This window comes from Gekko japonicus, unplaced genomic scaffold (genome assembly GCF_001447785.1).
Source record: "Gekko japonicus isolate JY-2015 unplaced genomic scaffold, Gekko_japonicus_V1.1 scaffold936, whole genome shotgun sequence".
Lineage (NCBI taxonomy): Eukaryota > Metazoa > Chordata > Lepidosauria > Squamata > Gekkonidae > Gekko > Gekko japonicus.
The window spans coordinates 264,276-289,558 of record NW_015173702.1 but is presented as its reverse complement, the minus strand read 5'-3'; the positions used below and the strand labels follow the sequence as shown (position 1 = coordinate 289,558).

Genomic DNA, 25,283 nt, shown 5'->3' with positions numbered 1-25,283 from the left:
CAGGAAATGAAAGTAAAAGCTGACAGAAAGCTTCTTTAAGGACAAGCTCAGCAAATTCCTTTTTCTTAAATACTAACCAGTATAATACTGACATCTCCCATTCTCTCTGCTCGTAAAACCACCAACCAACCTCTTCTGGGAAGCTGGCCAGAAAAGCAAAGTACCAGTCATGCCAGTGGAAAATTGGCTAGTTGGCAACCTTATTTATTTGTTGCCGGTAATCTGAGCTACAGATTGTATCATATGTCCAGTCAAAGGATCAGATATTTTTTAATATTCTTTCTCCACTATATGTATTGAATTATGAAAATTTCCTTCCCTTGTAACAAAACAGGCAATAGCCTTGTTGAGATAGAGTTTACTGTTTTTATAATTGTATTGATTGTATGTTTCAATATGCTGGAAACAACCTCTGCATTTTAAAAATTATGATTAAACGATCAGTTATAAACACCCGTGGAGATGAGTTGTAATTAGCTGAGTCTGTGTGACAAGATCAGGAGCCTCTTCAAATGGTGGTGGTCGAAAGTGCTGTCTCGTCACAGCCAAGTTGTGGCAACACCGTATAGCTTTCGAAGCTGGAGATGAACAGAGGTGGTTTGCCATTGCCTACCTCTGTGTAGCAACCCTGGGCTTCCTTGGTGGTCTCCCATACGTGTACTAAAAAGGGCCGACCCTGCTTAGCTTCTCTCGGGCTAACCCGTGCCATCCAAGTTGACGCCCTCTCAAAACAGTATTCATCAAAACAGGCTGCTGAAGTGAAAAAATTGAGTAAGTCCCTCTATATGTGCCTGAAGTTTTCCCATAGATCAGTGATGGCGAACCTTTTAGAGACCGAGTGCCCAAACTGCGACCCAAAACCCACTTATTTATCGCAAAGTGCCAACACGGCAATCTAACCTGAATACTGAGGTTTTACTTTAGAAAAAAACAACTCATACACTAACTTAAGATGATCCAAACAAAGTAAGGAAAACAATCCCAAATGCTTTCATTTACTGAAAATTATTTGGCAGAGAATTCAACACTTTAATGGTGGTCTGGGCCTGGCTGGGGCGATGGCACGCGTGCCCACAGAGAGGGCTCTGAGTGCCACCTCTGGCACCCGTTCCATAGGTTCGCCACCACTGCCATAGATGCTGACCTGTGCAATGAAACAAAGTTTGTAAAGTTGGCACTGGCTATGTGATGAAGCTGAGGGCTAAGACATCAGTCATGGGGGGAAATGACTAAATTGAAAGGGGGTTTAGTACATAATCAAGAGCTGTGTGTTCAAAATTGCTCCTTGGCACACCAATTCATTCTAAGAAAGTCACTGGAAAATGGCCCTGTGAGCAATATCAGCAGTAAGCCTTAAGCATTGGATACTTTTATATATCTGAAAGAAAGCATGGCAAAACTTTCATTTTCAGACTTGAGAGCCAGTTTGGTGTAGTGGTTAAGTGCGCGGACTCTAATCTGGGAGAACCGGGTTTGATTCCCCACTCCTCCGCTTGCACCTCCTGATGTGACCTTGGGTCAGTCACAAGCTCTGGCACAGCTGTCCTTGAAAAAGAGCAGTTTGTGTCAGAGTTCTCTCAGCCCCGCCCACCTCACAGGGTGTCTGTTGTGGGGAGGGGAAGGGAAAGGAGTTTGTAAGCCGCTCTGAGACTCCAAGTGAAGGGCGGGGTATAAATCCAATCTCTTCTCCTCTTCTTCTTCTTCTGGGAAGCTGGCGAGAAAAGCAAAGTACCAGTCATGCCAGTGGAAAATTGGCTTGTTGGCAACCTTATTTATTTGTTGCCAGTAATCTGACCTACAGATTGTATCATATGTCCAGTCAAAGGATCAGATATTTTTAATATTCTTTCTCCACTATATGTATTGAATTATGAAAATTTCCTTCCCTTGTAACAAAACAGGCAATACCCTTGTTGAGATAGAGTCTACTGTTTTTATAATTGTATTGATTGTATGTTTCAATATGCTGGCCAGTATAATACTTTGGGTAGTGAAGGGCGGGGTATAAATCCAATCTCCTCTTCTTCTTCTTTTTCTTCTTCTTCTTACTAATCACAAAAGCAGTTCACTGACAATACTTTTGCACATATAAGAACAAGGTAAAATATGGGTAATTTCTTTTTTTAATTTTCTTAATCAGGAAGAGGATGATACACCTGTAGATTTAAGAAAGCATCTCTACCATGTAGAAAAGCTTTTCAGGGAGAGTATTCAAAGGTGAGCACTATCATATATGTAACTTGGTAATCAAATTAATTCCTAGTTCGGGGAATGTCACTATATTTTACTTTCATAAATATGTCCGTTTTATTTTTTCCAGTCACTCTCTTGAAGAGCTGTTAGAAGCTTATCATAACCAAGCTGACATGCTACTTAAAAATGAGGTAAACTGCATCTTTAAACTGTATCCTAGTACCACTGATGAGATGGAATAATATGGGGGGGAGGGGTAAAGACTGATCCTTGTAGAACACCTCAAGGCAAGTCCCACACAGATGGCAACTGCTCTCTGAGAACAACTCTCTGATTCCTGTCCTTAAGAATTATTTATACCAATCTAAAGCACCAGGGTTTGTTCTAAGCTTTCTTTCTGTACACAAGTCAGTGCAGTACCCCTCCCCCCACCCCAGCTTTTTGTAACTGGAAGATAATAGAGAAGAGGGAAGGGAAAATTAAAATGAATACAGAAAGATGGTCAGGAACAAAGGGATATAACCAGGGGTCATTTCGTAGAAAAAGAGCTAGGGGAACTCATTAGCATAACTCATTAGCATATGCCACACCCCCTGACATCAGGGGCCTGGCGGTGGACCTGCAAGGCCGGCGGGAGTGCGAGGAAGCCCCGCCAAGGCCCTCCCTGGCCCCAGGCAGGCAGGGGTGGGGAGAGGCGGGGAGGAAGCAACTTACCCTCCCTCTTCTCCTGCCTCCTCCTGGCTGAATGAGGGCCGGAAGCGGGGCGGCTGGAATCAGGGGCGGGGCTTCATCATGTGCCCCGCCCCCACACCTCACCCAGGGGAACTGCGTTCCCCCGCGATCCCCCCCGAAATGACCTCTGGATATAACAGAGAAAGAAGAATTGGAAAGGTTGAGAATATGAAAAAGAGGAAAACACAGAGGGAGCAATAAAAAAAGCTCCCTTGAAAAGAATGGGAAATTGGATGCTTCCCCCCCCCCCCCCCAAAAAAAAAACATAATTGGGAATGAATTGACAAGACTGTCTGGAATAAGGTCGGGGCAGAGTGTTAACAAAAAAAACATTGTTTCTGACAGTCCTTCAGTTTGTCTGGCAGCCTTGTCTGCATGAGATTTCTTCTGGAGAAAAGAAGAGCAAAACTTGCAAACTGGAACAAAGCCTCCAGACTCCTGGGAACTTAGTATGAGACAACAGAGACCTGTTCTATGTGATGGCCTCTGGAGATAAAATATAGAAGGGCTGGAGGAGGAGTCTGCACAACGGACTAGAGTTTGGGTCCTGGCTTGTGCCAGTCTGCCTTCTGAGAAAGACAGAGCGAACAGTGCTACCAAGGCTGATTTCTGCTGAGCAGGAAGTACTCACTTCAGGGGCTGAGGAGAACAGGAAGTAGGTACTGCTGATATCCTCAGTTTTAACGTGAGAGGGGGCAACGTGGCAGAATCCCATCATCTTATTTTGTTAGTTTGTCTTGTCCTGCTATGTAACAGTTATATACCTATATAAACTGTTCAAATAAAGTTAATTGTAAGTTGATAAACTGAGTAATTAGTCCTATACAGGGCTATTTTTGGGCAGGAACGCACAGGAACGGAGTTCCGGCTGGCTTCCAAGTTGGCCACACCCAGCAGGAATGCATTAGCATAATAGGCCACACCCAACAGCAGAAACTCATTAGGATTGGCTACATTAGGGGTGTGTGGCCTAAAATGCAAAGGAGTTCCTGCTACAAAAAGGCCCTGGGTTTGGACAACAAACAAGGTAAACAGAATAAGAAGCAAAAGGTGGGTGTGGCTGGATGAGCACACTTCTGGTAACATGGTTGTGTGGCCTAATATGCCAATGAGCTGTGCTGTCAGGGGTGTGGCCTAATATGCTAATGGGTCTCTGCTGGTGGATGTGGCCTATTATGCTAATGAGTTCCTGCTGGGCTTTTTCTGCAAAAAAAGCCCTGGTCCTGTATTTCATTTCAGATTATGATGGAAATGAAACAGCATTCATTTTTATTTTCTGCCCCCTTTTCCTTATCTGTCTTTTTAAGAAACAACCTAAGACCCTACTAAGTCCCGTATTCCCAACTGCAAAGAAAATTATTTCATACTGCACAACATTTTTGACATTGCACAAAATGTGCTGAGTTGCATGTTAGAATAAACTGTGCGAAGTACATTCCTTTAGTTCCTCCTCTATCAGACATCTCAGCAAGATGGCATCGTCCACGGTATCAAAGGCCGCTGATAGATCCAGTAAGAGCAACAAAGAATCCCAGCCCTTGTCTGCACTGAAATGGAGATTTATCAGCAAAGGATACCAGCGCTTTCTACATCCTTAAACCAGACTGAAAGGCATTTATTTATCTGATATCCCACCCTACCCCGCAAGTGGACTCAGAGCGGCTCACAACATATAAATACAAGAAATTAAAAGTTTGAAACATAATACAATAAAAATTAAAATTTGGCTCTATGCATAGATCAGCAGATGGCAATAATCCAATTTAATTACCTTCAGAGACTTTAACCCGTGTATGGGTGCTCAGAGGTACTGGTTTTAACAAGTGGACAAATTCCCTCCAATTCATATATATAAAAGTGCCCGTCCACAGCACAGTAAATAGAATGGGTCAGTTGGGTAGGGGGGCCGGTCTCATATGGTGTCCGCTGCCTCAACCAAAGGGCTGGGAGAACACTTTCATTTTACAGGCCCTGCGGAATGGTTATAAATCCTGCGGGGCTCCGATCTCAGTTGGAAGGCTGTTCCACTAGGCCGGAGCCAGAGTCAAAAAGGCTCTGGCTTCAGTCAAGGCTAAGCGGACATTCTTTGGGCCGGGGATCACCAGTTCTGAGGCGCACAAGGCTCTTTGGGGGGGGGGGACATAGTGGGAGAGACGGTCCTGCAGATATGATGGTCCCAGACCCTATGGGGCTTTAAAGGTCAGTACCAAAACCTTGAACTTGATCTGGTACTCCACTGGAAGCCAATGCAGCCAGTCGAGTGCAGGCTGTATATGTGCTCATCCTGAAGTCCCAGTAAAGACACGCGCAGCTGCATTTTGAACCTGCTGGAGTTTCCAGATCAGCCTCAAGGGTAGCCCCGCGTAGAGCGAGTTACAGTAATCCAACCTGGAGGTGACCAATGCATGGGGAGAGATAGCGGACCAACTGCCTGATCTGCCAGAAGATGGTAAAAGGCAGATTTGGTGGTGATTGTGACCTTGGGCCTCCATTGAAAGTGAGGCATCCGGAGTCGCACCCAGACTTTTCACCGTCGATGCCGGGTGAATGATTTGTCCAGGAAGATCTGAAGTTATTCTACTACTGCTCTCTCTATCATCCTGTCCAGGAAGGGCAAATTAGAGACCGGGTGATAATTCACCATGTCACTCTTCTCTGTTGATGGTTTTATAAGGAGCAGACATAGGGAAGGAAGGATTCTGAACAGAATGTCAGACTCCCATTGCATCAACAAGGAACATACTTGCAGAAAAGAGGTTTCTTTACTTGAAGCAAGAGGTGCATAACAGGATCACTGTTCAGAATGAGGCACAAGCATGGATCCCAATAGATTATAGGAAATTCAAAAAGCTGAAGCCCAATTGCAGGACTTCCCGCACGCGCCATTCAGCCTGGGAAGCAACGCTCCTACTTACTCATAACATACTGCTTCTCATAGATAATGCCATGAGATCACCCAAACTACTATACTCCAGCAACCACCTGCTGCCTTGAGAGATATGGACGTTCCTGCTACTAGGCAATTAAGTGTATAAACAGGCATACATGGGCAAGCGAAAGCAAACAAGCGCATACCCCAAGAATAAGGATACATAAGAATACACACAGAGCATAGTGAAACATCAGAGCATACACAGAGTACAGGGAAACACATTGGCAGCTTGCTGACAGTTATCTAAGCAGCAGGGCACTGGGAAGGGGCCATGAACAGGGGAGGCCAGAATGGCTGAACGTCCGCCACCTCGACCGAAAGCCTGGTGGAACAGCTCCATCTTTACAGGTCCTGCGGTGTTTTTTTTTTCCTTTAGAGGAGAGCCAGTGTGGTGCTGTGGTTAAGAGCGAGGAGCCAGCATAGTGTAATGGCTGACTCCAATCTGGAGAACTAGATCTGATTCCCCAGTCCTCCACATGAAGCTTGCTGGATGACCTTGGGCCAGTCACAGCTGTCTCAGAACTCTCTCAGTCCCACCTGCCTCACAAGGTGCCTGTTGTGGGAAGGTGGGTGGTAAGAGGAAGGGAAGGTGATGGTAAGATGCTTGGAGACTCCTTGGGGTAGAGAAAAGCAAGGTATAAAAACCAATTCTTCTTCCTCTTAGAGAGCCAGTTTAGTGTAGTGGTTAAGTGCACGACTCTAATCTGGGAGAACCAGGTTTGATTCCCCACTCCTCCACTTGCACCTGCTGATGTGACCTTGGGTCAGTCACAAGCTCTGGCACAGCTGTCCTTGAAAAAGAGCCGTTTGTGTCAGAGTTCTCTCAGCCCCACCCACCTCACAGGGTGTCTGTTGTGGGGAGGGGAAGGGAAAGGAGTTTGTAAGCCGCTCTGCAGGGTCACTTCTAGCAGTTAGTTTGGGCTTATGGGTATTACTGTGTGACACACTGCAGGCCTTTGAAAACCTCTATACGGTTATACAATGAACCCTCTTCCAATTCTTCTGGTAGGCATATAGTATAAGACAATAGTATCTGGTGGTGTATAATATATCTACAGCAGTTGTCCCAGTTGGAGGGGTTGTGGGCACACCTAGAGGAATTGCTGAAGAAAAGACCCAGAAACAGTCTGGTCTGTGCTGTCATCCAGATGTTTATGGTCTTTTATAACTATTAATGGGATCTGGACATTTTGAAGAGGAGTCTGATCCACTGGCGGGCCGCCAGAGCAACTGGGTGCCTCGTGCAAGCCTGCCATTCTTGGGTAAATGCCTCCTTGGTTTCCACGAGCCGGCTGTTATTTGGTACTAAAAACTTGCTTGTGTTCATAAATAATGTTTGAAGACTATTGATCTAGCACTAAAACGTCCTCTTTTTTTTTAAAGTCCTAATTTCTGGTCCTGTGCTTCTCTTGTCAGAATCGACTTAAAGCCGTAGAGCAGATCATTAAGGCTGTTAAAAAGATTTGCTATACATTGGATGGGGTAGAAACCCCTGCAATTACAACATCTGTAAAGAAGTTAAGAAGAGCAGTTAATCTTCCAAGGAGTAAAAGTCCAGAGGTAATTAGTTCAGTCGTGTTGTGTTTTGTTGTGTTCATAGCTAACATTCCAAACCTGGTGGGGGGGACGGGACGCAATTGCTGGCAATTTGAAAGTGAGTCACATACTTCTGTTACTTTCCAAAAGAAACACAGTGCACAGGAAGGAAAAATTTTCTTCTGTTCCTCAGAAGATTGTAAAATATTTCCTTTGGAGAAGGCAAGTTTGATCTGTTACTACAGTCCCATCCTTTAAACTGCTTTGTCCAGTGAGGGTAAAAATAGCCTGCTAGTCCTTTGAGAGCCAGTTTGGTGTAGTGGTTAAGTGCGCGGACTCTAATCTGGGAGAACCGGGTTTGATTCCCCACTCCTCCACTTGCACCCGGCTGGATGACCTTGGGCAAGCCGTAGTTCTGATAAGAGCTGTTCTTGAAAAAAGAGCAGTTTCTGTCAAGAGCTCTCTTAGCCCCACCTACCTCACAGGGTGTCTGTTGTAGGGAGGGGAAGGGAGAGGAGTTTGTAAGCCACTCTGAGACACCTTTGGGTAGTGAAGGGCGGGGTATAAATCCAATCTCCTCTTCTTCTCTTTGCCTCCCTGCTGGCCTTTCACAGTGAAATGGGGCAATGGGAAGGACCCATAACATGGCAGCTGGGGAAAAAAAGAATCCCTGGTTGATCTCTCCAGACCTAAAGTGTCATTCCATTCCTATAATCAAGTATGTTTAAGATACCATTCACTTGGCTAAATAGATGAATGCCTGTGAATGTTTCAGGTATCTATATATCTAATAGCCAAGGCACTCCCCGTGTGTGGATATCTAAATCCGCACATCGGGGGCACCTAGGGGGCAGGGAGATTTTCCTGCACATTTGGGGCAATTCCCAGATGTGCAGAAAAATCTAAAAACTGTAAAAAAACAAAAGGGGGGATACTTAAATCCCCCCAAAAGTAAAGGAGCGTTCCCTGTGCATACGCAGGAAATGCTCTGAGAAGGCTTCACTGCCACCACAGGGGGCGGGAGAAGGCTTGACGGGCTGGCTTTGCCGCCACCGCTGCTGGAGAGGGAAGCTTGGCGGGCCGGCCTCGCTGCTGCTGCTACTAGGGAGGAAGGGAGGAGGGAGAAGGCTGGCCTCACCTGCTGCCGCGTCTCCTGCTTCTGCAGGCTGGGAGCTGTGGGGAATACTTCCCTCCCCGCCAGTATTGCAGGTCCCACCTATTGTTTATAATATAATTTGTCAAAGGCTTTTCAATTGTGAGGATGTTTACATTTTTTCATGTCCTTTTGTACAGGTGTCTTTGCCATCTTCTGACGATACTAACAAGGATGCAGCTGGTAAGAGTGTATCTTAATCTTTTGTCTTCAATTCTTCTGTTAGTTAATGTTTCCTAAAAAGAACTCTTACAACCTAGCTTCATCGCAGCCTGCAAACCCTCTACAAACAAGCATAGATCAGCTGACCTCAGCAGTCTATGCCCTTCTTCATCTCTACTTGAACTCATGCGGCAGTCCCGCAGGCACTCCCACGAATGATAGAAGCACTAAAGATGCATGGACCACCACAGAGCATCTCCAGTTCACAATATTTGCTGCTCATGGAATTCTCAGCGGCTGGGTCTCAACGTGAGTAGCTTGTTAAACTAAAATGTGTCTCTCCCCCCCCCCCTTCCTCCCCGGTCTCCAAATGAGTATATCTCACAGTGTTTTGATTCATAACACTATATGTCTCTTTCCAGTTATGAAAAATACTATTTGGTTTGCTCTTTGACCCACAATGGAAGGGATCTGTTCAAACCCGTGCACTCCAAAAAAGTTGGCACATACAAGAATTTTTTCTATTTGATTAAATGGGATGAATTGTAAGTGACTTTATAACTTCAAGTATTTTTTTCTCCTAGAATATTGCAAAATTATGATGCACTGTGGTGTCCCCTGGAAACTCCCCCCACCCCCCCCCCCCCCCCCGGACCTCCGCCTTAGACCCCCTTTCTAGGATAGAACTTATAGGCCTTTATAGAGACTACAATGTTTATGTCTTCAGTAGCCTGTCAAAAAGATTTAGGCCTCCACATGGGGTGAGCTAAACCCAAACATAAGCAAATGTTGATAAATACTGAAATGATCACTTTATTCTTCTATTTCTCTAACCTTTTCCTATCAGTTTAGGAAAACATATCAAAATCCTAGTCCCGGAGCTTTCTCTGACTCAGTTTAACCCCCTCCCCAACCATCTGGTCCCCCATAGAAATCAAATCTTATTGGCTAATATAGATATAAAAAGTTTATAATATTGTTATTATTTCAGGCAGCTATCTTGTCATTATAACTAATTCTCAACATGGCACCAGATGTGGATCCACAGATGGGAGCCGTGTACACAGAACTTTCTACAAACTTTGGGGGAAACTCCAAATTTGCAGAAGTTTTTAAAAAATTGAGGATATGTTACCAAAAACCAAACCAAACCAGAGAAGCATAAATTAGGAAGCAGATCTTGGGACAGAAAGCTGAACTCACTGCATCTGTAGGGATATGGGGGTGAAGGAGGTCAATAGTAGAGTGGAACAAACCAGAGGAGCAATAACGGCAAACAAGGCAGCGGGAAAAGCAAAATAAAGAAGATGAATTATTGCTGCTGACATCACCACTGCTGCCAGGTAGCAAAAAATGCCGATAGGCAAAATGGCTACGCCAGTTTGGTGTAGTGGTTAAGTGCGCGGACTCTAATCTGGGAGAACCGGGTTTGATTCCCCACTCCTCCACTTGCACCTACTGGATGACCTTGGGCAAGCCATAGTTCTGATAAGAGCTGTTCTTGAAAAAGAGCCGTTTCTGTCAGAGCTCTCTCAGCCCCACCTACCTCACAGGGTGCCTGTTGTGGGGAGGGGAAGGGAAAGGAGTTTGTAAGCCGCTCTGAGACGCCTTTGGGAAGTGAAGGGCGGGGTATAAATCCAATCTCCTCCTCCTCCTTCCCTCCTCCTCTTCCTCTTCTTCTTCTGCGGTGGCTGGAACCAGGAGGTAACAGAGCAGCTTTTTCCTTCAGTCCATAGTTGCCATGCCAGCCAGGAAAGAAGGCAGACAAGCTGTGGTGGCCAGGAGGAGGAGGAAGCCCTTCTGCTGCTGTTGTTTTTTTCCCTTCTTTCCTTTCTCTAAGCCTCCTGCTCACATAGAGTTGATGAAGAGAGCAAGCAGCAGTGCTTCCTCCTTCCCCACCTGCTCTTCCAGCCCATGCCAGTGAGAGAAAGCAGGCAAGATGGCGGCAGCTTTCCCCCCATGCATACCCTGTTTCCCCGAAAATAAGACCTACCCAAAAAATAAGCCCTAGCAGGATTTCTATGCATTTGTGGTATAAGCTCTAGTGTGTCTTCTTGAGAAAAAATACATATAAGACAGTGTCTTATTTTCGGGGAAACACGGTACTTGTCTACTCCTAATTCTGTCAGATATGCAAACAATGAAAAACTGTGATGTAGTTTTCTATACAGAAGTCACTTTCATGTAGGAAATTGACAATCCTGCCTCAGTTAGCCACACATGACACATTTGCACAGGGCAAAAGAGGTGCTTGTTTGTTACTCATGTAAACAATTCCCTACACAAATAAGACTTTTGTGTATGGAAATTGGTCTTACTTGAAGCAGCCTTCATGTCATTTAGGTTTTCCAGCAGTGTGCTGTTACATTACATTGCTTGTTGCCTCCTCTGTAATCGTTTTATTATGCATTTTTGCGCATTTAAGAGGGAGCTTTATGTGAGGTATGGTTTGAGAGGTTGTGACAAAACAGTCCCCTAGATTTTGTTGGCATTGGAAAAGTAGCACTGTGAAGCAATATTTGAATACTACTTTTCAAAACAAAGTAGTCATCCCTAACAAAACAGTATTCTTCCTTTACAGGATAATTTTTCCCATCCAGATCTCTCAGTTGCCATTAGAATCTATCTTATGCATTACACTCTTTGGAATATTAAATCAAAATAGTGGCAGTTCACCTGATACAAATAAACAGAGAAAAGGCCCAGAGATGTTGGGTCAAGTTTCCTTACCTCTCTTTGACTTTAAACGGTAAGTATAAAAATGTCTTCTATGGGAAAATTGTACAGAACGTCAATGTGCCTACTTTATCTTAACAGTTGTTCTCTGCAAATGAGTGTACATGGAGGAATCAAAGAACGAGTTAAATTAGAAGGGAAAACACATGGTCCATTCTTCAGTGGGGGTGCTAGAGTCCTGCCACTTCTAACTGTGAGCAGTATAATTCTGGATGGCCCAGACTAGCCCGATCGCATCAGATCTCAGAAGCTAAGTAAGGTTGGCCTGGTTAGAATTTGGATGGGAGACCACCAAGGAATTCATGGTCACTGGCAGAGGAAGGCAATTGCAAACCAGCTCTGTTTGTCTCTTGCCTTGAAATACCTATGGGGTTGCAATAAATTGGCTGCAACTTGACACATTCAAGAAGTATTTTTTTAAAAAACATTGTGATCAGCCCACAGTGTAAGTTATCTATAATTGATATAATTGTTTTGAAGTAAAAGATAATTTGGGGTCCTAATTAATACCTCCTTTAGGACCTTTAGAGAGATTACTGAAGTGATTAAGATTTAAGAAGCCTAATCCACTGAACTACAGCTATTGATAACTAAGCCGTTATCAAGCCACTACTAGCACCTAATCCTGAAATTTCTCAGTATGCTTTTCCCTTTGCCAAAACTATGTCTGCTTGGTATTTTGGGAATATCCTATTCGTCAGCTATTGTCCTGAATATCAAATTGGTTTGATGTCCTGCTGTTGTTTCATTGGTGACTTGTTTTAATACACATACTTCAGTTGATCAAAACATACTGCAAAGATAACTAATTCTATCATATATCTAATTCCAGTCAGTGGTCATGGGGCCATCCAGAGCAAAGCTAGGTGTTTTGGCAGACTTGGGAATTCCCCAAATCTGGATACTAATCTGAGTGTGTTAAAAAAATAATAATTGGGGGTTTAAAGGCTCAAAAAATGGAACAGTGATTTCACATGGAGGGATTTTTCAGCATGGCTTTGGGTTGCTATAGTAATCCAAAATAGTATCCAAGGAGGGAAGTAAATAAGTAGACAGGGGAGCAGGAGATGACAAGAGGGAAAATATGAAGTACTGGAAATGCAACTTGGGGAAGGAGGCAGAGTGGTGAAGGGGAGAGTGGGTGGAACAAGGGCAACTAGAAGAGGAAACAAAAATTATTGTGAGGACTAGGAAAAAGGCCCGTTGTGGAAATAAATACAACGACCTCTAGAAAGAGGCTCTGGGCGGGTGCCCTGGCCTTGGACACTCAGTGTCAATTTGCTGTGGCGACCTCAACAGGGTATAATGACACTGAGTCCACCATTTTCTCCAGAGGAACTGATCTCTGCTACCTAAAGAACAGTTGTAATTTTGAGTGATCTCCAGCCCTCACCTGGAGATTAGCAATGATGGTTCCCCAGAAGGGAATAGTTGGTTTGGAGGGTGAAGTCTATGGCTTTGTACCTGTCCGAGGTGCCACGCCTCCTGAAACCTCACCCTCTCCAGGCTCCCTCCCTCACATCTCCAGGAATTTCCCACCTGGAGTTGGCAACCCTATCTCCTTCCTAGCCAATCCTCAACCTACCTTTATTTCCCCCCTCACTCTTCAGCTTTCCACCCCCCACACACCTGCAGCCTCTCCCGTGCTCTGAAGCCCTGACTGCTACGTCACATTGGCTGTCATACGGGGGCCACCTCAGCAGCATATAAGGATACAGAGCCCACCATTTTCTCCAGGGGAACTGATCTCTGCCGTCTGGAAAGCAGTTGTGATTCTGAGTGATCTCCAGCCCTCACCTGGAGATTGGACACATTTTACTACAGAAGAGCAAAACTGGTTAGAATGTTAGAGGCAAAAGCCAATCAAGTCGCATATGCAAACGACCTCTGTGTTCCGAGGCAGAGGCCAATGAGGCTGCAAATGCAAATGACCTCTGTGTTCTGACTGGCTGTGGGGGGGAGAGGAAGAGCAAACTGTTTAGAATGTTGGAGGCAGGACTCAGGCAAAGCAGCCAGTGGATAGGGAGACCCTCTGAATGACAGATCAGAGAGCGAACTGATTTTGGAGCGTGTGGAATGTTCTAGAGAAGTGCCACCACCATTCGGCTTTTATTTATAAGGGAGATAGGTGACGGGAGAGGAGAGAATAGGGAGAAGGAAGAAAGCAGGGAGGAAAAAATGCAGGGGGGTGAAAAAGTAGAACTAGGGGGGAAAAGGAAGCAGGAAGCTGGGATGTGCAGAAGAAGGAATGAGATTTTCCATTCCAGCAAGTCCTCATGTGCCCCCTTTGTTCAGCTCAGGGCTAAAAGAATGGTTGTAGCTACTGTTCCAGCAGCCGCACTCTCAGCCTTGAGCAAGTGTAATAGAACATAAACAACTGAGAAACTGTTTACAAATTCTAAGTAGTTATAGTCTTTAGAATGCTTAGTTAAGTGCAAGAAAGTAGTGGAGGCTGATGTTCTAACCAGGTTTTTTTGTGTGTCTGGACCCTCTGCATGGAGCACTGACATTATGTTTTATGTTATGTGTGGGGGAGGGAAAGGATGTATGTCTTCTGTTGCTGAAGCGTCTGAACTGGGCCTTGTATGGTTCTCTGAAAGAACATGAACACACATGAAGATGCCTTATATTGAATCAGACCCTTGGTCCATCAAAGTCAGTATTGTCTCCTCATCTCCAGGGTCTTATGCAGAGGTCTTTCACCTCACCTACTGGCAGACCTTTAACTGGAGATGCCAGGGATTGAACCTGGGACCTTCAGTATGCCAAGCAGATGCTTACCACTGAGCCATGGCCCCTCCCCTAAAGTTACATGACAAATGATGTTACATGACACGGCTATTTTTGGGCAGGAACGCACAGGAACGGAGTTCCGGCTGGCTCCTGAGGTGGCCACGCCCAGCAGGAGTTCATTAGCATAACAGGCCACACCCAACAGCAGGAACTCATTGGAATTGGCTACATTAGGGGTGTGTGGCCTAACATGCAAAGGAGTTCCTGCTACAAAAAAACCCCCTGGGTTTTGACAACAAACAAGGTAAACAGAATAAGAAGCAAAAGGTGGGTATAGCTGGATGACCACACTTCTGGTAACACGGAGGTATGGCCTACTATGCTAATTAGCTGTACTATCAGGGGTGTGGTCTAATATGCTAATGAGTTTCTGCTGTTGGGTATGGCTTATTATGCTAATGAGTTCCTGCTGGGCTTTTTCTACAAAAAAAGCCCTGCATGACAGATTTTTAAATTCTGAATATAGTAACAATTGCTTATATTTGATCTGTATCTGCTTATTTTTGTATGCAGACTGCCATCGCTTTGTACCTTTGGATAATTCTGCCAAATCATTTTTTTTTTTTTACACTTGGAATGAAGTATACATAACATATATAATTGTTCTTTGGTGCTTTTAGAACGTTGACATGTGGAACTAAACTTTTACACCTTTGGACAACTTCCACGAACGTTGTGCCTGGAATCACCCTTAAAAAAGGAAGCTTGATGGAAAAAATAGTACTGCAGGTAGGGATATTATCTTTTAGCCTCTTTGTCCTAGGTAGAGAACTGAAGGGCATTGTTGGGATTTAATGGCATAGACAATGTTGGAAGATGAGCAAGTGAATAAGCCTGAGATGGTGTAGTTGATGTTGTTAGATCCAGTGATTGAGCTGTCTGGGTGTATGTGGCAGCAAAGTTGGCACCTGGGTTTATTGCAAGCTCTGGTACCAGTGTCCGTGTACAGATTTGATGTTGTATTATTGTGGGTGAGGAGTTGCTTGAGACAGGGGGGCTATCTGTGTGCAAAAAAAGGTTTGCCCCCCCAGTACTTGTGAAAGGGTACTGTCTTTTTTCAGTAGAAGTTGTAACTTGCTGATGATGGGTTGAACTGTTTTGAGCTGAGAACTGTATGTGACTACTAGTGATGTTCCGTTATTGTCTCTTTGGGGCCTGTCTTGCAACAGGTGTAAGAGAGGTGTGAGTGGCTGGGAGTTTAGGAAGCATTGTTCCAAGTCGGCCATAAAGATGTTAGCCTACTGTCGGGCCAGTTGGGTGCCCATGGCTGTCCCATTGATCTGTAGGTACAAGTCGTCACCAGTATTCCCTCAAAGCTGAGTTAGTGTGAGCTAGCTCACAGTTTTTTAGCCTCTGGCTCACACATTTTTGTCTTCGCTCAGGAAGGATGACTCCAGAGAAAACTAGTTTATGCAGTAGCCAAATCGCTCTCTCACAACTTTAATGCCAGTAGCTCACAAAGTATAATTTTTGCTCACAAGACACTACAGCTTAGAGGGAGGCATTGGTTGTCACCAAATTTAAAGTGGTTATGGGTGAGAACAAAATGGCGTAGTTTGGTGGCAAAGTCAGCTGCGGTGTTGTCAGAAATCATATTCTTTATGGCTTGTAATCCATCTTTGTGTGGGAAGTTGGTATACAGAGATTCCACATCCATGGTTGCTAAAACAGTGTTCTCTGAAAGGTTGTCCGAAGAATATATCTTCCTCAGAAAGTCTGTGGTGTTGTGCACATAGGAGCGTTGATGGCATATGGCAGTGATGGCGAACCTTTTAGAGACCGAGTGCCCAAACTGCGACCCAAAACCCTCTTATTTATCGCGAACACGGCAATTTAACCTGAATACTGAGGTTTGACTTTAGAAAAAACAACTCATACACTAACTTGATGATCCAAACAAAGTAAGGAAAGTAATCCCAAATGCTTTCATTTACTTAAAATTATTTGGCAGAGAATTCGACACTTCAATGATGGTCTGGGGCGATGGCACGCGTGCCCACAGAGAGGGCTCTGAGTGCCACCTCTGGCACCCGTGTCATAGGTTCACCACCACTGGCATAGGGTCTCAGAACAGAGTCCATATATCCAGATACCCCCATGGCGATCGTGTCTGTGCCTGAAACGATGGGGCGGCCTGGGTTTTGTTTGAGGGATTTATGTATTTTGTTTCGTTTATGAACAGGGCCATGTAACAAAGGTCATGTTATGCTTGTAAATCTGTTTGGATTGCTACGAGTGTACCATACTTTTATGAAATACTCATATACCTGTATAGGAGTGTTTATAATATTTGAAAGGTAATAGAAGAGGCCAGATCTGCACATCAGTAGAATGGTAAGAATGAGATAATAAGCTTCTGAAGCGGAGGTGTGGACGCTACTGTGTCAGAATGCAAGTGGAAAACTAGAGTAGCAGGAAGGTTCTAATTCAGCCAGGCTTTTCTCCCTTTTTCATCTTTTATGGCCGGATGGGCAAGAGCATGGACATGTTGCAGGGTCTGAAACATACCTGTTCATGGCCTAAAATGGTAGAGTCTGTAGTGTATTCAAAGCTGCCTTGAATGCATGACATGTTGTGAAACATCTAACTGAACTGTAATGTTAAGCTTCGTCCTGGGCTAGGATCCAAATCCATCCAATCGTATTGCTAGCCCAGGAAGCACCTAGCCAATCACTTTACAGCAAGCTCCCTGAGCGGGAACTAATGTGATTGGACCTTATCTCTGCAACCTCATAGGTTGATATTTGTACAGTGGGTGTGGCTACATTAGCCGGGAATGTTTAAAAGCAGGACAGCTGCAATGTAAAGGCTGTTCTGGCCATCGGATGTTGATTCGTGTTGGAGTTGTGTTCGAGTTGAAGAATAAAGTTGTGTTCTTGCTGAATCACTCTCCGACTATTTTGTTAAGCGAGCGACTTAACAGAGTCCTTCATCCAAGTTTCCAGTTTTAGGAGTAAAGGCACAGCATATAATTTCCCCCCAAGTGAGAGAAGACTAACTGGGCATTAGTTTGCAGGTTCCTCATTGGCCCCTTGTGATGATAGATGAGGTGTTCCCATGGATAAGGTTACATTTCCTGATGCATCGATATCCATAAATAATTCCACAATTATTGGGGCCCACCCAGCGAGATCAGCTTTAAACAGATCTGGAGGAATATAATCTGACCCCAGAGCTTTGCTGGCCTTTATAGAGTGTATAAATTAAATGATCTTATTCAGAGATACCAACTCCCAGTGGGGCAGGCTGTCACACAGAACTGGACTGACAGAAGGGAGATTAACCATAGAGTCACTGGTTAAAATGGTCCTCCCAAACCACAGGGGGAATTTTGCAGATTGGTTAATGCTTAGGTGTTTTCAGGGCCATTGGTGACTGTCTGCCAAAATAATTTATTCTTATTTGCCAGAGCTCTCCATAGCAGGGACCACGTTGCTGTTCTATAAGCCTGTATGAACTTTAAATCAGTCCCTATATAGAGATGTAGCTTTTATATGAAGAACAGAGCGAGATTTAGAGGACTTGAAAAGACGATAGCCCCCAGTCTCAAATTTTTCAAATGTCTGCATTCTGGATCAAACCACCTGTTTTTCAAATAGTATGGAATTGTTCTGGATTGGGCTAGAGGCACAGTATAATTGGGTTGCAGGAAATACATCAAAGGAGTTGAGGCAATTACTTGGGCCAGCAGATAAAACGATCTCATTCTTTAAGTCCCTGATGGAAGGGACATTCAGGCAGAATAGAACCCTCGGAGCCCACTTAGGCTTGAGTGTGGAAGCGGATATCAAAGACAGAGAAGGGGTACAGAGGATGGTATACTCCGAGCAGTCTTGGTAACTGTGCTTCTAGAACTTCAGGGAATCTCAAGGAAACCAAGGGAGCTTATTTCCTCAAGTCTCTTAAGTATATGGTGTGTTCTCCTAGAGCATTTAAAGGTTTTTATTTTTAGCCAAGAGGCAGAATTGCTGATTGAAACCTAGAACTGTGCACCAGCCAGCGATTCTGCCTGACGGTGAAGCTCCTTTGTATGGTAACTGAGCTCTTCGTATTGCGATGGTGCACTTGAAGGTGCTCAATCACCACCTGGAAACGGTCTCTGAATGCCATTGGAGTACATTGATGTGGTCTTGCAATTTAGATACCTTGGCATCTGTAAAGTTAGGAGAATGGGAGTACATTTCCCAAGGTCACTAAATGTAAGGACATAATTTTTTTCTCTCTGTGTGTCCATTATTTATGCAATCATTGGCAAACAAATAGGTAAAAAGTGGGAGGAAACAAGGGATGGGCAATTGTTACTTTGATGGAAGTTCTTTGGATTAGGATCCTAGGAATGGAGGATTGAACCCTGAATAGGCAGAAGTCTGCTCATCCCTTTTTTTTGTTTACATAGTATCAACATTTGTAAAAAAATAAGTAATGTGTATAAAACTTAATTGCTACACATCCCCCCACAATGTGCATTATTAGTGATATCTCCTTGACTTGGCAAACAAATAGGTAAAAAGTGGGAGGAAACAAGGGATGGGCAATTGTTACTTTGATGGAAGTTCTTTGGATTAGGATCCTAGGAATGGAGGATTGAACCCTGAATAGGCAGAAGTCTGCTCATCCCTTTTTTTTGTTTACATAGTATCAACATTTGTAAAAAAATAAGTAATGTGTATAAAACTTAATTGCTACACATCCCCCCACCAATGTTCCCTCTAAGCTATGGAGCCCTGTGAGCAAAAATTCTACTTTGTGAGCTACTGGCATTAATGTTGTGAGCAGGAGATTTGGCTGCTGCATCAATTAGTTTGCGCTGAAGCCATCCTTCCTGAGCTAAGACAAAAATGTGTGAGCCAGAGGCTAAAAAACTGTGAGCCATCTCACACTAACTCAACTTAGAGGGAACACTGCCCCCCACTATGTGCATTATTGGTGATATCTCCTTGATACGCTAGCATTCCTGTTGGTATTTGCATATTGGGTTTGAACCATCAGCAGGAGAATCCATTTTATGGTTTGCTTAGGGATGCTTTTTCTTTTTCATTTTTTTAGGTTGACTTCCCTTCTTTACCATTTGATGTTATATACAAGACTCCACAAGCTGCAGATAGTTCCATATGTTCCATAGACACACTGGAAGAAGGTTCAAGACAGCGTCTTCTTTCCATTCTTTCCAAAGAGGGTACTCTCGGGTGTGTCACATTGCACTAATAGCTCTGCTTTATCTTGTTATATATTTTATTAACTTTGCTGTTCCCATTTTTTTTAAATCGTCGAATTTTGAGAATCTGTGACGTCAGCAAGGTGTTTCAGTATACAGAGTTTTGGTTATATCTGTCCTTAAATTGTTGTCTTATTGATGCAAAATACTCTGCCTTCTACATCAAACTTAACCCTTTCCTTTTTGGTCATAGGATTACTTGAAACATGACAAAATCCCTATGACATGTACACTGCAATGTAGGAGGGCATGCAGCCAACTTATAGAATGTCATATGTGACAATGAACTTTGCATGCATTTTTCTTGTGTGTATGATTTGGGCACTGAGAGAATTTTAGGACAGATGGGGATGACTTTGGCTTTTGGGGAAGCTGATAATTGGGACACTCTTTACCTTTTCAGTCTTGCTGATAGCTGTGGAATTTACGGTGGTTAAGCTCTAGAATCAAAGTGGGGTTAATTTACTTTGAACCTTCTAACTCCCCCTTTACATTATGGACCAGCAGACCGTTTTATGTCTCTTGGTTGTTCTAGTGGGTGTCCAAAGAATAGTCCTGAGTTAGTCGTGTTTTGTTTCTCTGCATACGTATGGAAGACGGAACTGGAATCCCCCCCCCCCCCCGTCATGGGAACTTAACATGTAAAGGACCCATGCAACAATCAGTTTTGTTATCATTGTTTTAAAATTTATTGGGTAAGGATCATCTGGATTGTTGGAGCACGGTGTCATAAATATTTTGAAGGCACCTGCATTTCGTATTGCGGAGCATCAACTCTGGCAATGGACCAAAGCTTGAAAGTCATTACTGGGCAGATGGAGAACAGACTGACTCGGTATAAGATGCAAGTAGAGGCAGGCATTTGGAGGCGTAGTAATGGATGGGACTGGTGTACCCCCAAAGAGATCAAGTTTTCAGCTTGTCATTGGCTATAGACCCATCATTACTTTAAGAAACTTGTATCACAAGGAGCTTATCAATGATCTGATATGCTGTCTTTACCCTCTCTAGGTAATAGGGATCCAGCAACCATTGCACATGCTTCTGTAAAACTGAGGGTTAATTGAATATCACCATGTTTTCTATATGTCTGCCCTTAATTGTCCAGAGTTGCATATTGACTCTTGGACTACTGAACTTACAGGAGTGATGATGGTACAAGTGGGGGGGACGACCTGTGAATCTTGGGGGCAATCAGTGCCATCCTTTCTGCCTGCTTACCAGGCCGCCCACTTGCTGGTCAGCCTGTCTGCTGTGCGGCTGCCTCATGTAGCAGGGCCAGTGCCTCCCTTTCCATGCAGTGCTGCCAGTCACGTGGTTCAGACACAAGTGAGGAAGGCTTGCATAGGGGCCTAGTCCCAATGCAGAAATGGAGGTGGGAAGGAGGCCATGCCACCCAGTTTGAATCTCGCAAGGGGACAGTCGCCCCTGCAGAGAAGAAAGAGCACTCCCTCAAAACGGCAGCCATTGCCTCCACCATGGTAACATGCTTTTTTTTTTTTTTCCTTTTTTAAAATTGGTTTTTCTGTGCAAACATCTCCCTACTCTGTACCTTTCCCTAGTGTGCAGATTTAATTATCTGCATACCAAGATCCTGGTTCAGAGTTAGATATATGATTAAATTCACTGGTTGCTTTGGCAATTGTTTTCCAGACACAAATTAAGATTCTGTTTCTCTCCTGTAAAGCCCTAAATCCTGCATACCTGAGATAAAATTTCACCCTGTGTGAGGGTTGTTGATGAAGTGAATGTGCTGCTTTACAGTTCTGACTATCCACAGCACTTTAAATATTGTGCAGCAGCTGAATTACACTTTTCTCTCTTAGAGTTTTGTTGCATCCGTGAAATGTAACAAAGCTGCCTCAGACTTTGGGGTGTGTTTTTTTTCTTCTTCTTCTGAGAGAGCAAGTGGTGATAAAAATAAATGTTGGAGAGCTTTTAATTGTTGTTGTGGCTGCATTTATATTGCAATGAACTAATAAACGGCTGTGATCTTTTTTTAAAGACTGTCTAGAAAGGATAAAGCCTTTTTGTGGGAGAAGCGGCATTATTGTCACATCGAGGCAAACAGTCTTCCAAAGCTGTTGGCAAGTTCCCCAAACTGGGATTGGACAAATCTCCCTGAAATATATTCACTGCTTCAGCAGTGGCCCCCCTTGCCACCTCTGACTGCACTAGAATTACTGGACAAGAAGTAAGTCAAATATAGTATCTTCCATATGTATCTGGAGATAAATGACTCCTCAACAATTAAAATATTAACAAAGTCTTGAGGGATGGGGTTGTCCATCTTCCACCCCCAGTGGGGGACTTTGGGGGCATTCTTGGAGGGGGCGGGGTATCCCCGACGTGATGACATCACGTTGGGGACGTCCGCCGCCCCGCTCCCGCGCCAGATCTCCAGAAACGGCAGTTCCTTGCACTTAAAGGAGCCAGCGTTTCCCTTTTAAATGCAGGAGCCGGCATTTCCCCTTTAAGAGCAGCCGCATTTTCCTTTTAAGAGCACGAAGCTGGCATTTCCCTGCAAGCTTGCGGAGATTGGGCTTGGGAGGAAACACGGATTCCACACACTTAAAGGGAGAGAGATGGGTGGCTGTGGGTGTTGGGGGTGGGGCTTCCCCCACCGGCCATGTGGCCGGCGGCGGGTAGAACCCCCCCAAAACGGGGGGGGGGCCTGGCAAACCGGGGGGTTTGGCAACCCTAGTTCCTAATAGGTCTTGTGATATTTTGGAAGTTTTGCAGATCAAGAAGTGAGAACAAGAGCCGTACAATGGATTGAGGCAATCAGCGATGATGAACTTGTTGACTTCCTTCCCCAGTTTGTGCAGGTGAGGTATACTCAGCATATGAAATGGGGGCCTATTTGTTTGCAGTTACCTTTTTTAAAAAAAAACACACGAAATGTGGACCCTTTAATTTATGGGAAACAAAACATTTCTGTGCAGAGGTGTCCAGAGCTAGTTTGCTATTTATCTGAAGCCAGTAGTAAGTGGTCTCATAAAGCAGGTAATTTCCCACTTGTTCCCCCAGCCACATCCACGCTGCCCCAGTTGCCTATCCTCCTGCTTTAAAGCTGAAAAACTGAGGTAATCTTATACTGTGTTCCTGTTCAGGATGGCAGAGGGTGTTATGTAAACCTATAGTAGCCTTGCAGGGCCGGTCCCAGCTTATTTTGCACTCTAGGCGAGGATCCCTTCTGGCACACACACCCCCCCCCCCCCGTGCGCCCACCAATTTTCAAAAATAAATGCATTTTAAGAAGAATAAAAACCACAAATAATCAAGAAACTCCCAGAGTACGGGGCTGGGTGCAGTTTTGCGCCCCTAAGGGCCGGCCCGCTCTAGGCGCTCGCCTAGTTCGCCTAGTGAGTGAGCCGGCCCTGGCCTTATGAGCATGAAATGTTGTGTGTTTTCCTCCTGGCCAAGAAAGAATATGCTGCCAAGAGACTTCATGCAGCCACCATGATGCTGTGGTGTTTTTTTTGTCGGTTAGCTATAGCAACCCAAAGTGATTCTAGTTGTTATAATAGTGCAAAAGCAGTGTTGGGTGGGGGGGTCTGAAAAAATGCAGGTAGGAATGCTGAGGCAAGAAGAAAGACTGGAGGAATATTTCAAAAGCTGCTGAAAAACTAAAATTATTTCTTCATCAGACAAGGTAAACACAGTCATATAGAACTAGTTTTTTTCTAAATTAATGATTAATGATAAAACATTTTTCTCCTGAAACTCCAGATGATTGGCTATTTCAAAATGAGCGGAGTTTGCCATCAATCGACATTATAATTGCTGTGGTTACTCAAGTTACTTTTAAATCTTAGCCTATTATTCTGTTGTGTAAAACTAATCATTTGATTATTATTTTTTTATTCATAGGCACTAAAATACGAAACCTATCTGGACAGTGCTCTAGTCAGATTTCTTTTGGACCGAGCATTAGGAAATATTCGAGTAGCACACTACCTATATTGGTAAGAATATTTGCATCTCTTTTTCTGTCCTGAGGCAGACTGTTTTAAAACAGAACTAGCTTGTTAGCTAAGCAGAAAGCAGAAAAAGGGAAGGAAGACCATGTAAGTTGCCCCAAAGGAACTTCAGTAGGTCTCAATGCACTTTGAATTTTTTCTTAGGGGGTATAGTTAATAGTAAATGCAACGCAAGATAACTTCCAAGCTCCTATGCCAAACTTTCTGATATCAATAGGACACATTAAAGTTCATTTTAGGATACCTTTAAGGTTTTCCTGTTTTATTTCCTGCATTGCTGCCCTCCCCTTCTCCTAGTTACCTAATTTGAGAGTCAAAGTGCATTATTGTTGAGAATCATAATTCTTTATAGAGCAGAAAAATCGATACTGCCACCACTAGAAATAATTTTTATTTGGATGTAATGAAAAAGGTGCTGTACATATGCTTCCTCATGTCCTTCTGGGCTGATAGTCCCTTGTAACAGGCTTGATTACAGGTCAACAACAAGCACCAAAGTTTATAGGCCCGTCTCTCAAGTATAGTTCACAAACCATTCTGTCATGAACAAGATGTGTTCAAAAGAAAATCTAATTACTCTACTTTACAGAGGTTACTAACAGTGCATTAAGTAGAACTGCTTAGAATTCCTTGCTAAATCATAAATGAATACTGGGTTTCAAGAATGAACTACAATTCAAATATAACAACAAAACTGTACATTTCTCTAAAATTCTCAGATTATGAACCTTATATAGCACGTGTAGTACTGTAGAAGGAGACAACAGCAGAAATCCAAATAGAAATTCCTATTCCATAACCATGTTGGTTTTTCCCATGTTGCTGCACGTAGTAAGTAATGTGTGATATGAATATTTACATATACTTACATATGTGCGTGTACACGTTACACACACACAAACACCTGTCTAGTGAGGAACACATGTGTACTTGGTTTCCTTCACAAATATTATATAATATTTCAGGTTACTAAAAGACACCTTACATGATGTCAGATATGGTGTAAGGTATGAGCATATCCTTGGTGCCTTCCTTTCAGTCTGTGGGAGAAGGCTGAGAGAAGAGTTGGAAAAGCAGACAAGACTGGTAAAGATCTTGGGAATGGTAGCAGAAAAAGTAAAGCAAACAAGTGGATCTGCCAGACAGGTTGGTTAAGCTAGTAGATTTTGTGTGTGTGTGTGTGTGATAGCTGGTTGGTCAGTGTTCATATTATAACTCCACAGGATGGGGGGCTCTGAAGCACATGAAGAGTATAAACACCTGGGAAATTCTTCCTGTCCAACTAGTCCAACAACACAATACTACTGCACAATAATACTGCATTTTGGAGCTAGATGAATAACTTTCTGCTTGTTAAGTCCTTGAACATCAGTGATACAGCTCTATATCATTATTATCTTATAGCCCTCACTGTCCTGGGCTAGGAAGCTGGACATTGTCCAGGGAGCTGGACATCTGTCATCAAATCTTAGTGCGAGGAGGGATGCATTTAACTCACCCTTCCTGTGCTGTGTACAGCACATTCTATTTTTCAGCCCTCCTTTTGGGACACTTGAAACTGTTTTCAGCCCACATTTTGGGCATTTCAAACTGTTTGGGTTTCTACACCTACTATACCTTAAAGATGCCGTGGAGATATTATGTATTTAATTTTATTTTAAAATACTTTGACCCTGCATTTGTCCCATCAAGCAGCACCCAAGGCAGCTTACAGCAAATCGCCCACCAACAGTATGACAATAATGCAGTACAAACAAAAACTTAATGTACAAGAAGTCAGTCCTTTCCCCCAGGATGAAACAACCCCACCCCTCAGAAGTTCCTGCAGTGCCTCAGGCACAGAAGGGT

General features: G+C 43.8%; 1 protein-coding gene across 1 annotated transcript in view; it reads left to right on the top strand.

The window, feature by feature from the left end:
- Positions 1–25,283, top strand: part of PIK3C2A (phosphatidylinositol-4-phosphate 3-kinase catalytic subunit type 2 alpha) — a 75,372-nt gene that overhangs the window by 17,355 nt on the left and 32,734 nt on the right. Inside the window, exons 7-19 of the mRNA XM_015423252.1 lie at positions 2,141–2,217; positions 2,321–2,384; positions 7,274–7,417; positions 8,687–8,729; positions 8,807–9,017; positions 9,131–9,253; positions 11,290–11,457; positions 14,858–14,966; positions 19,284–19,423; positions 21,458–21,646; positions 22,187–22,280; positions 23,326–23,420; positions 24,401–24,581. Of these exons, the coding sequence (XP_015278738.1) occupies positions 2,141–2,217; positions 2,321–2,384; positions 7,274–7,417; positions 8,687–8,729; positions 8,807–9,017; positions 9,131–9,253; positions 11,290–11,457; positions 14,858–14,966; positions 19,284–19,423; positions 21,458–21,646; positions 22,187–22,280; positions 23,326–23,420; positions 24,401–24,581 (1,638 nt within the window). The remainder of the gene's footprint in view (positions 1–2,140; positions 2,218–2,320; positions 2,385–7,273; positions 7,418–8,686; positions 8,730–8,806; positions 9,018–9,130; positions 9,254–11,289; positions 11,458–14,857; positions 14,967–19,283; positions 19,424–21,457; positions 21,647–22,186; positions 22,281–23,325; positions 23,421–24,400; positions 24,582–25,283) is intronic.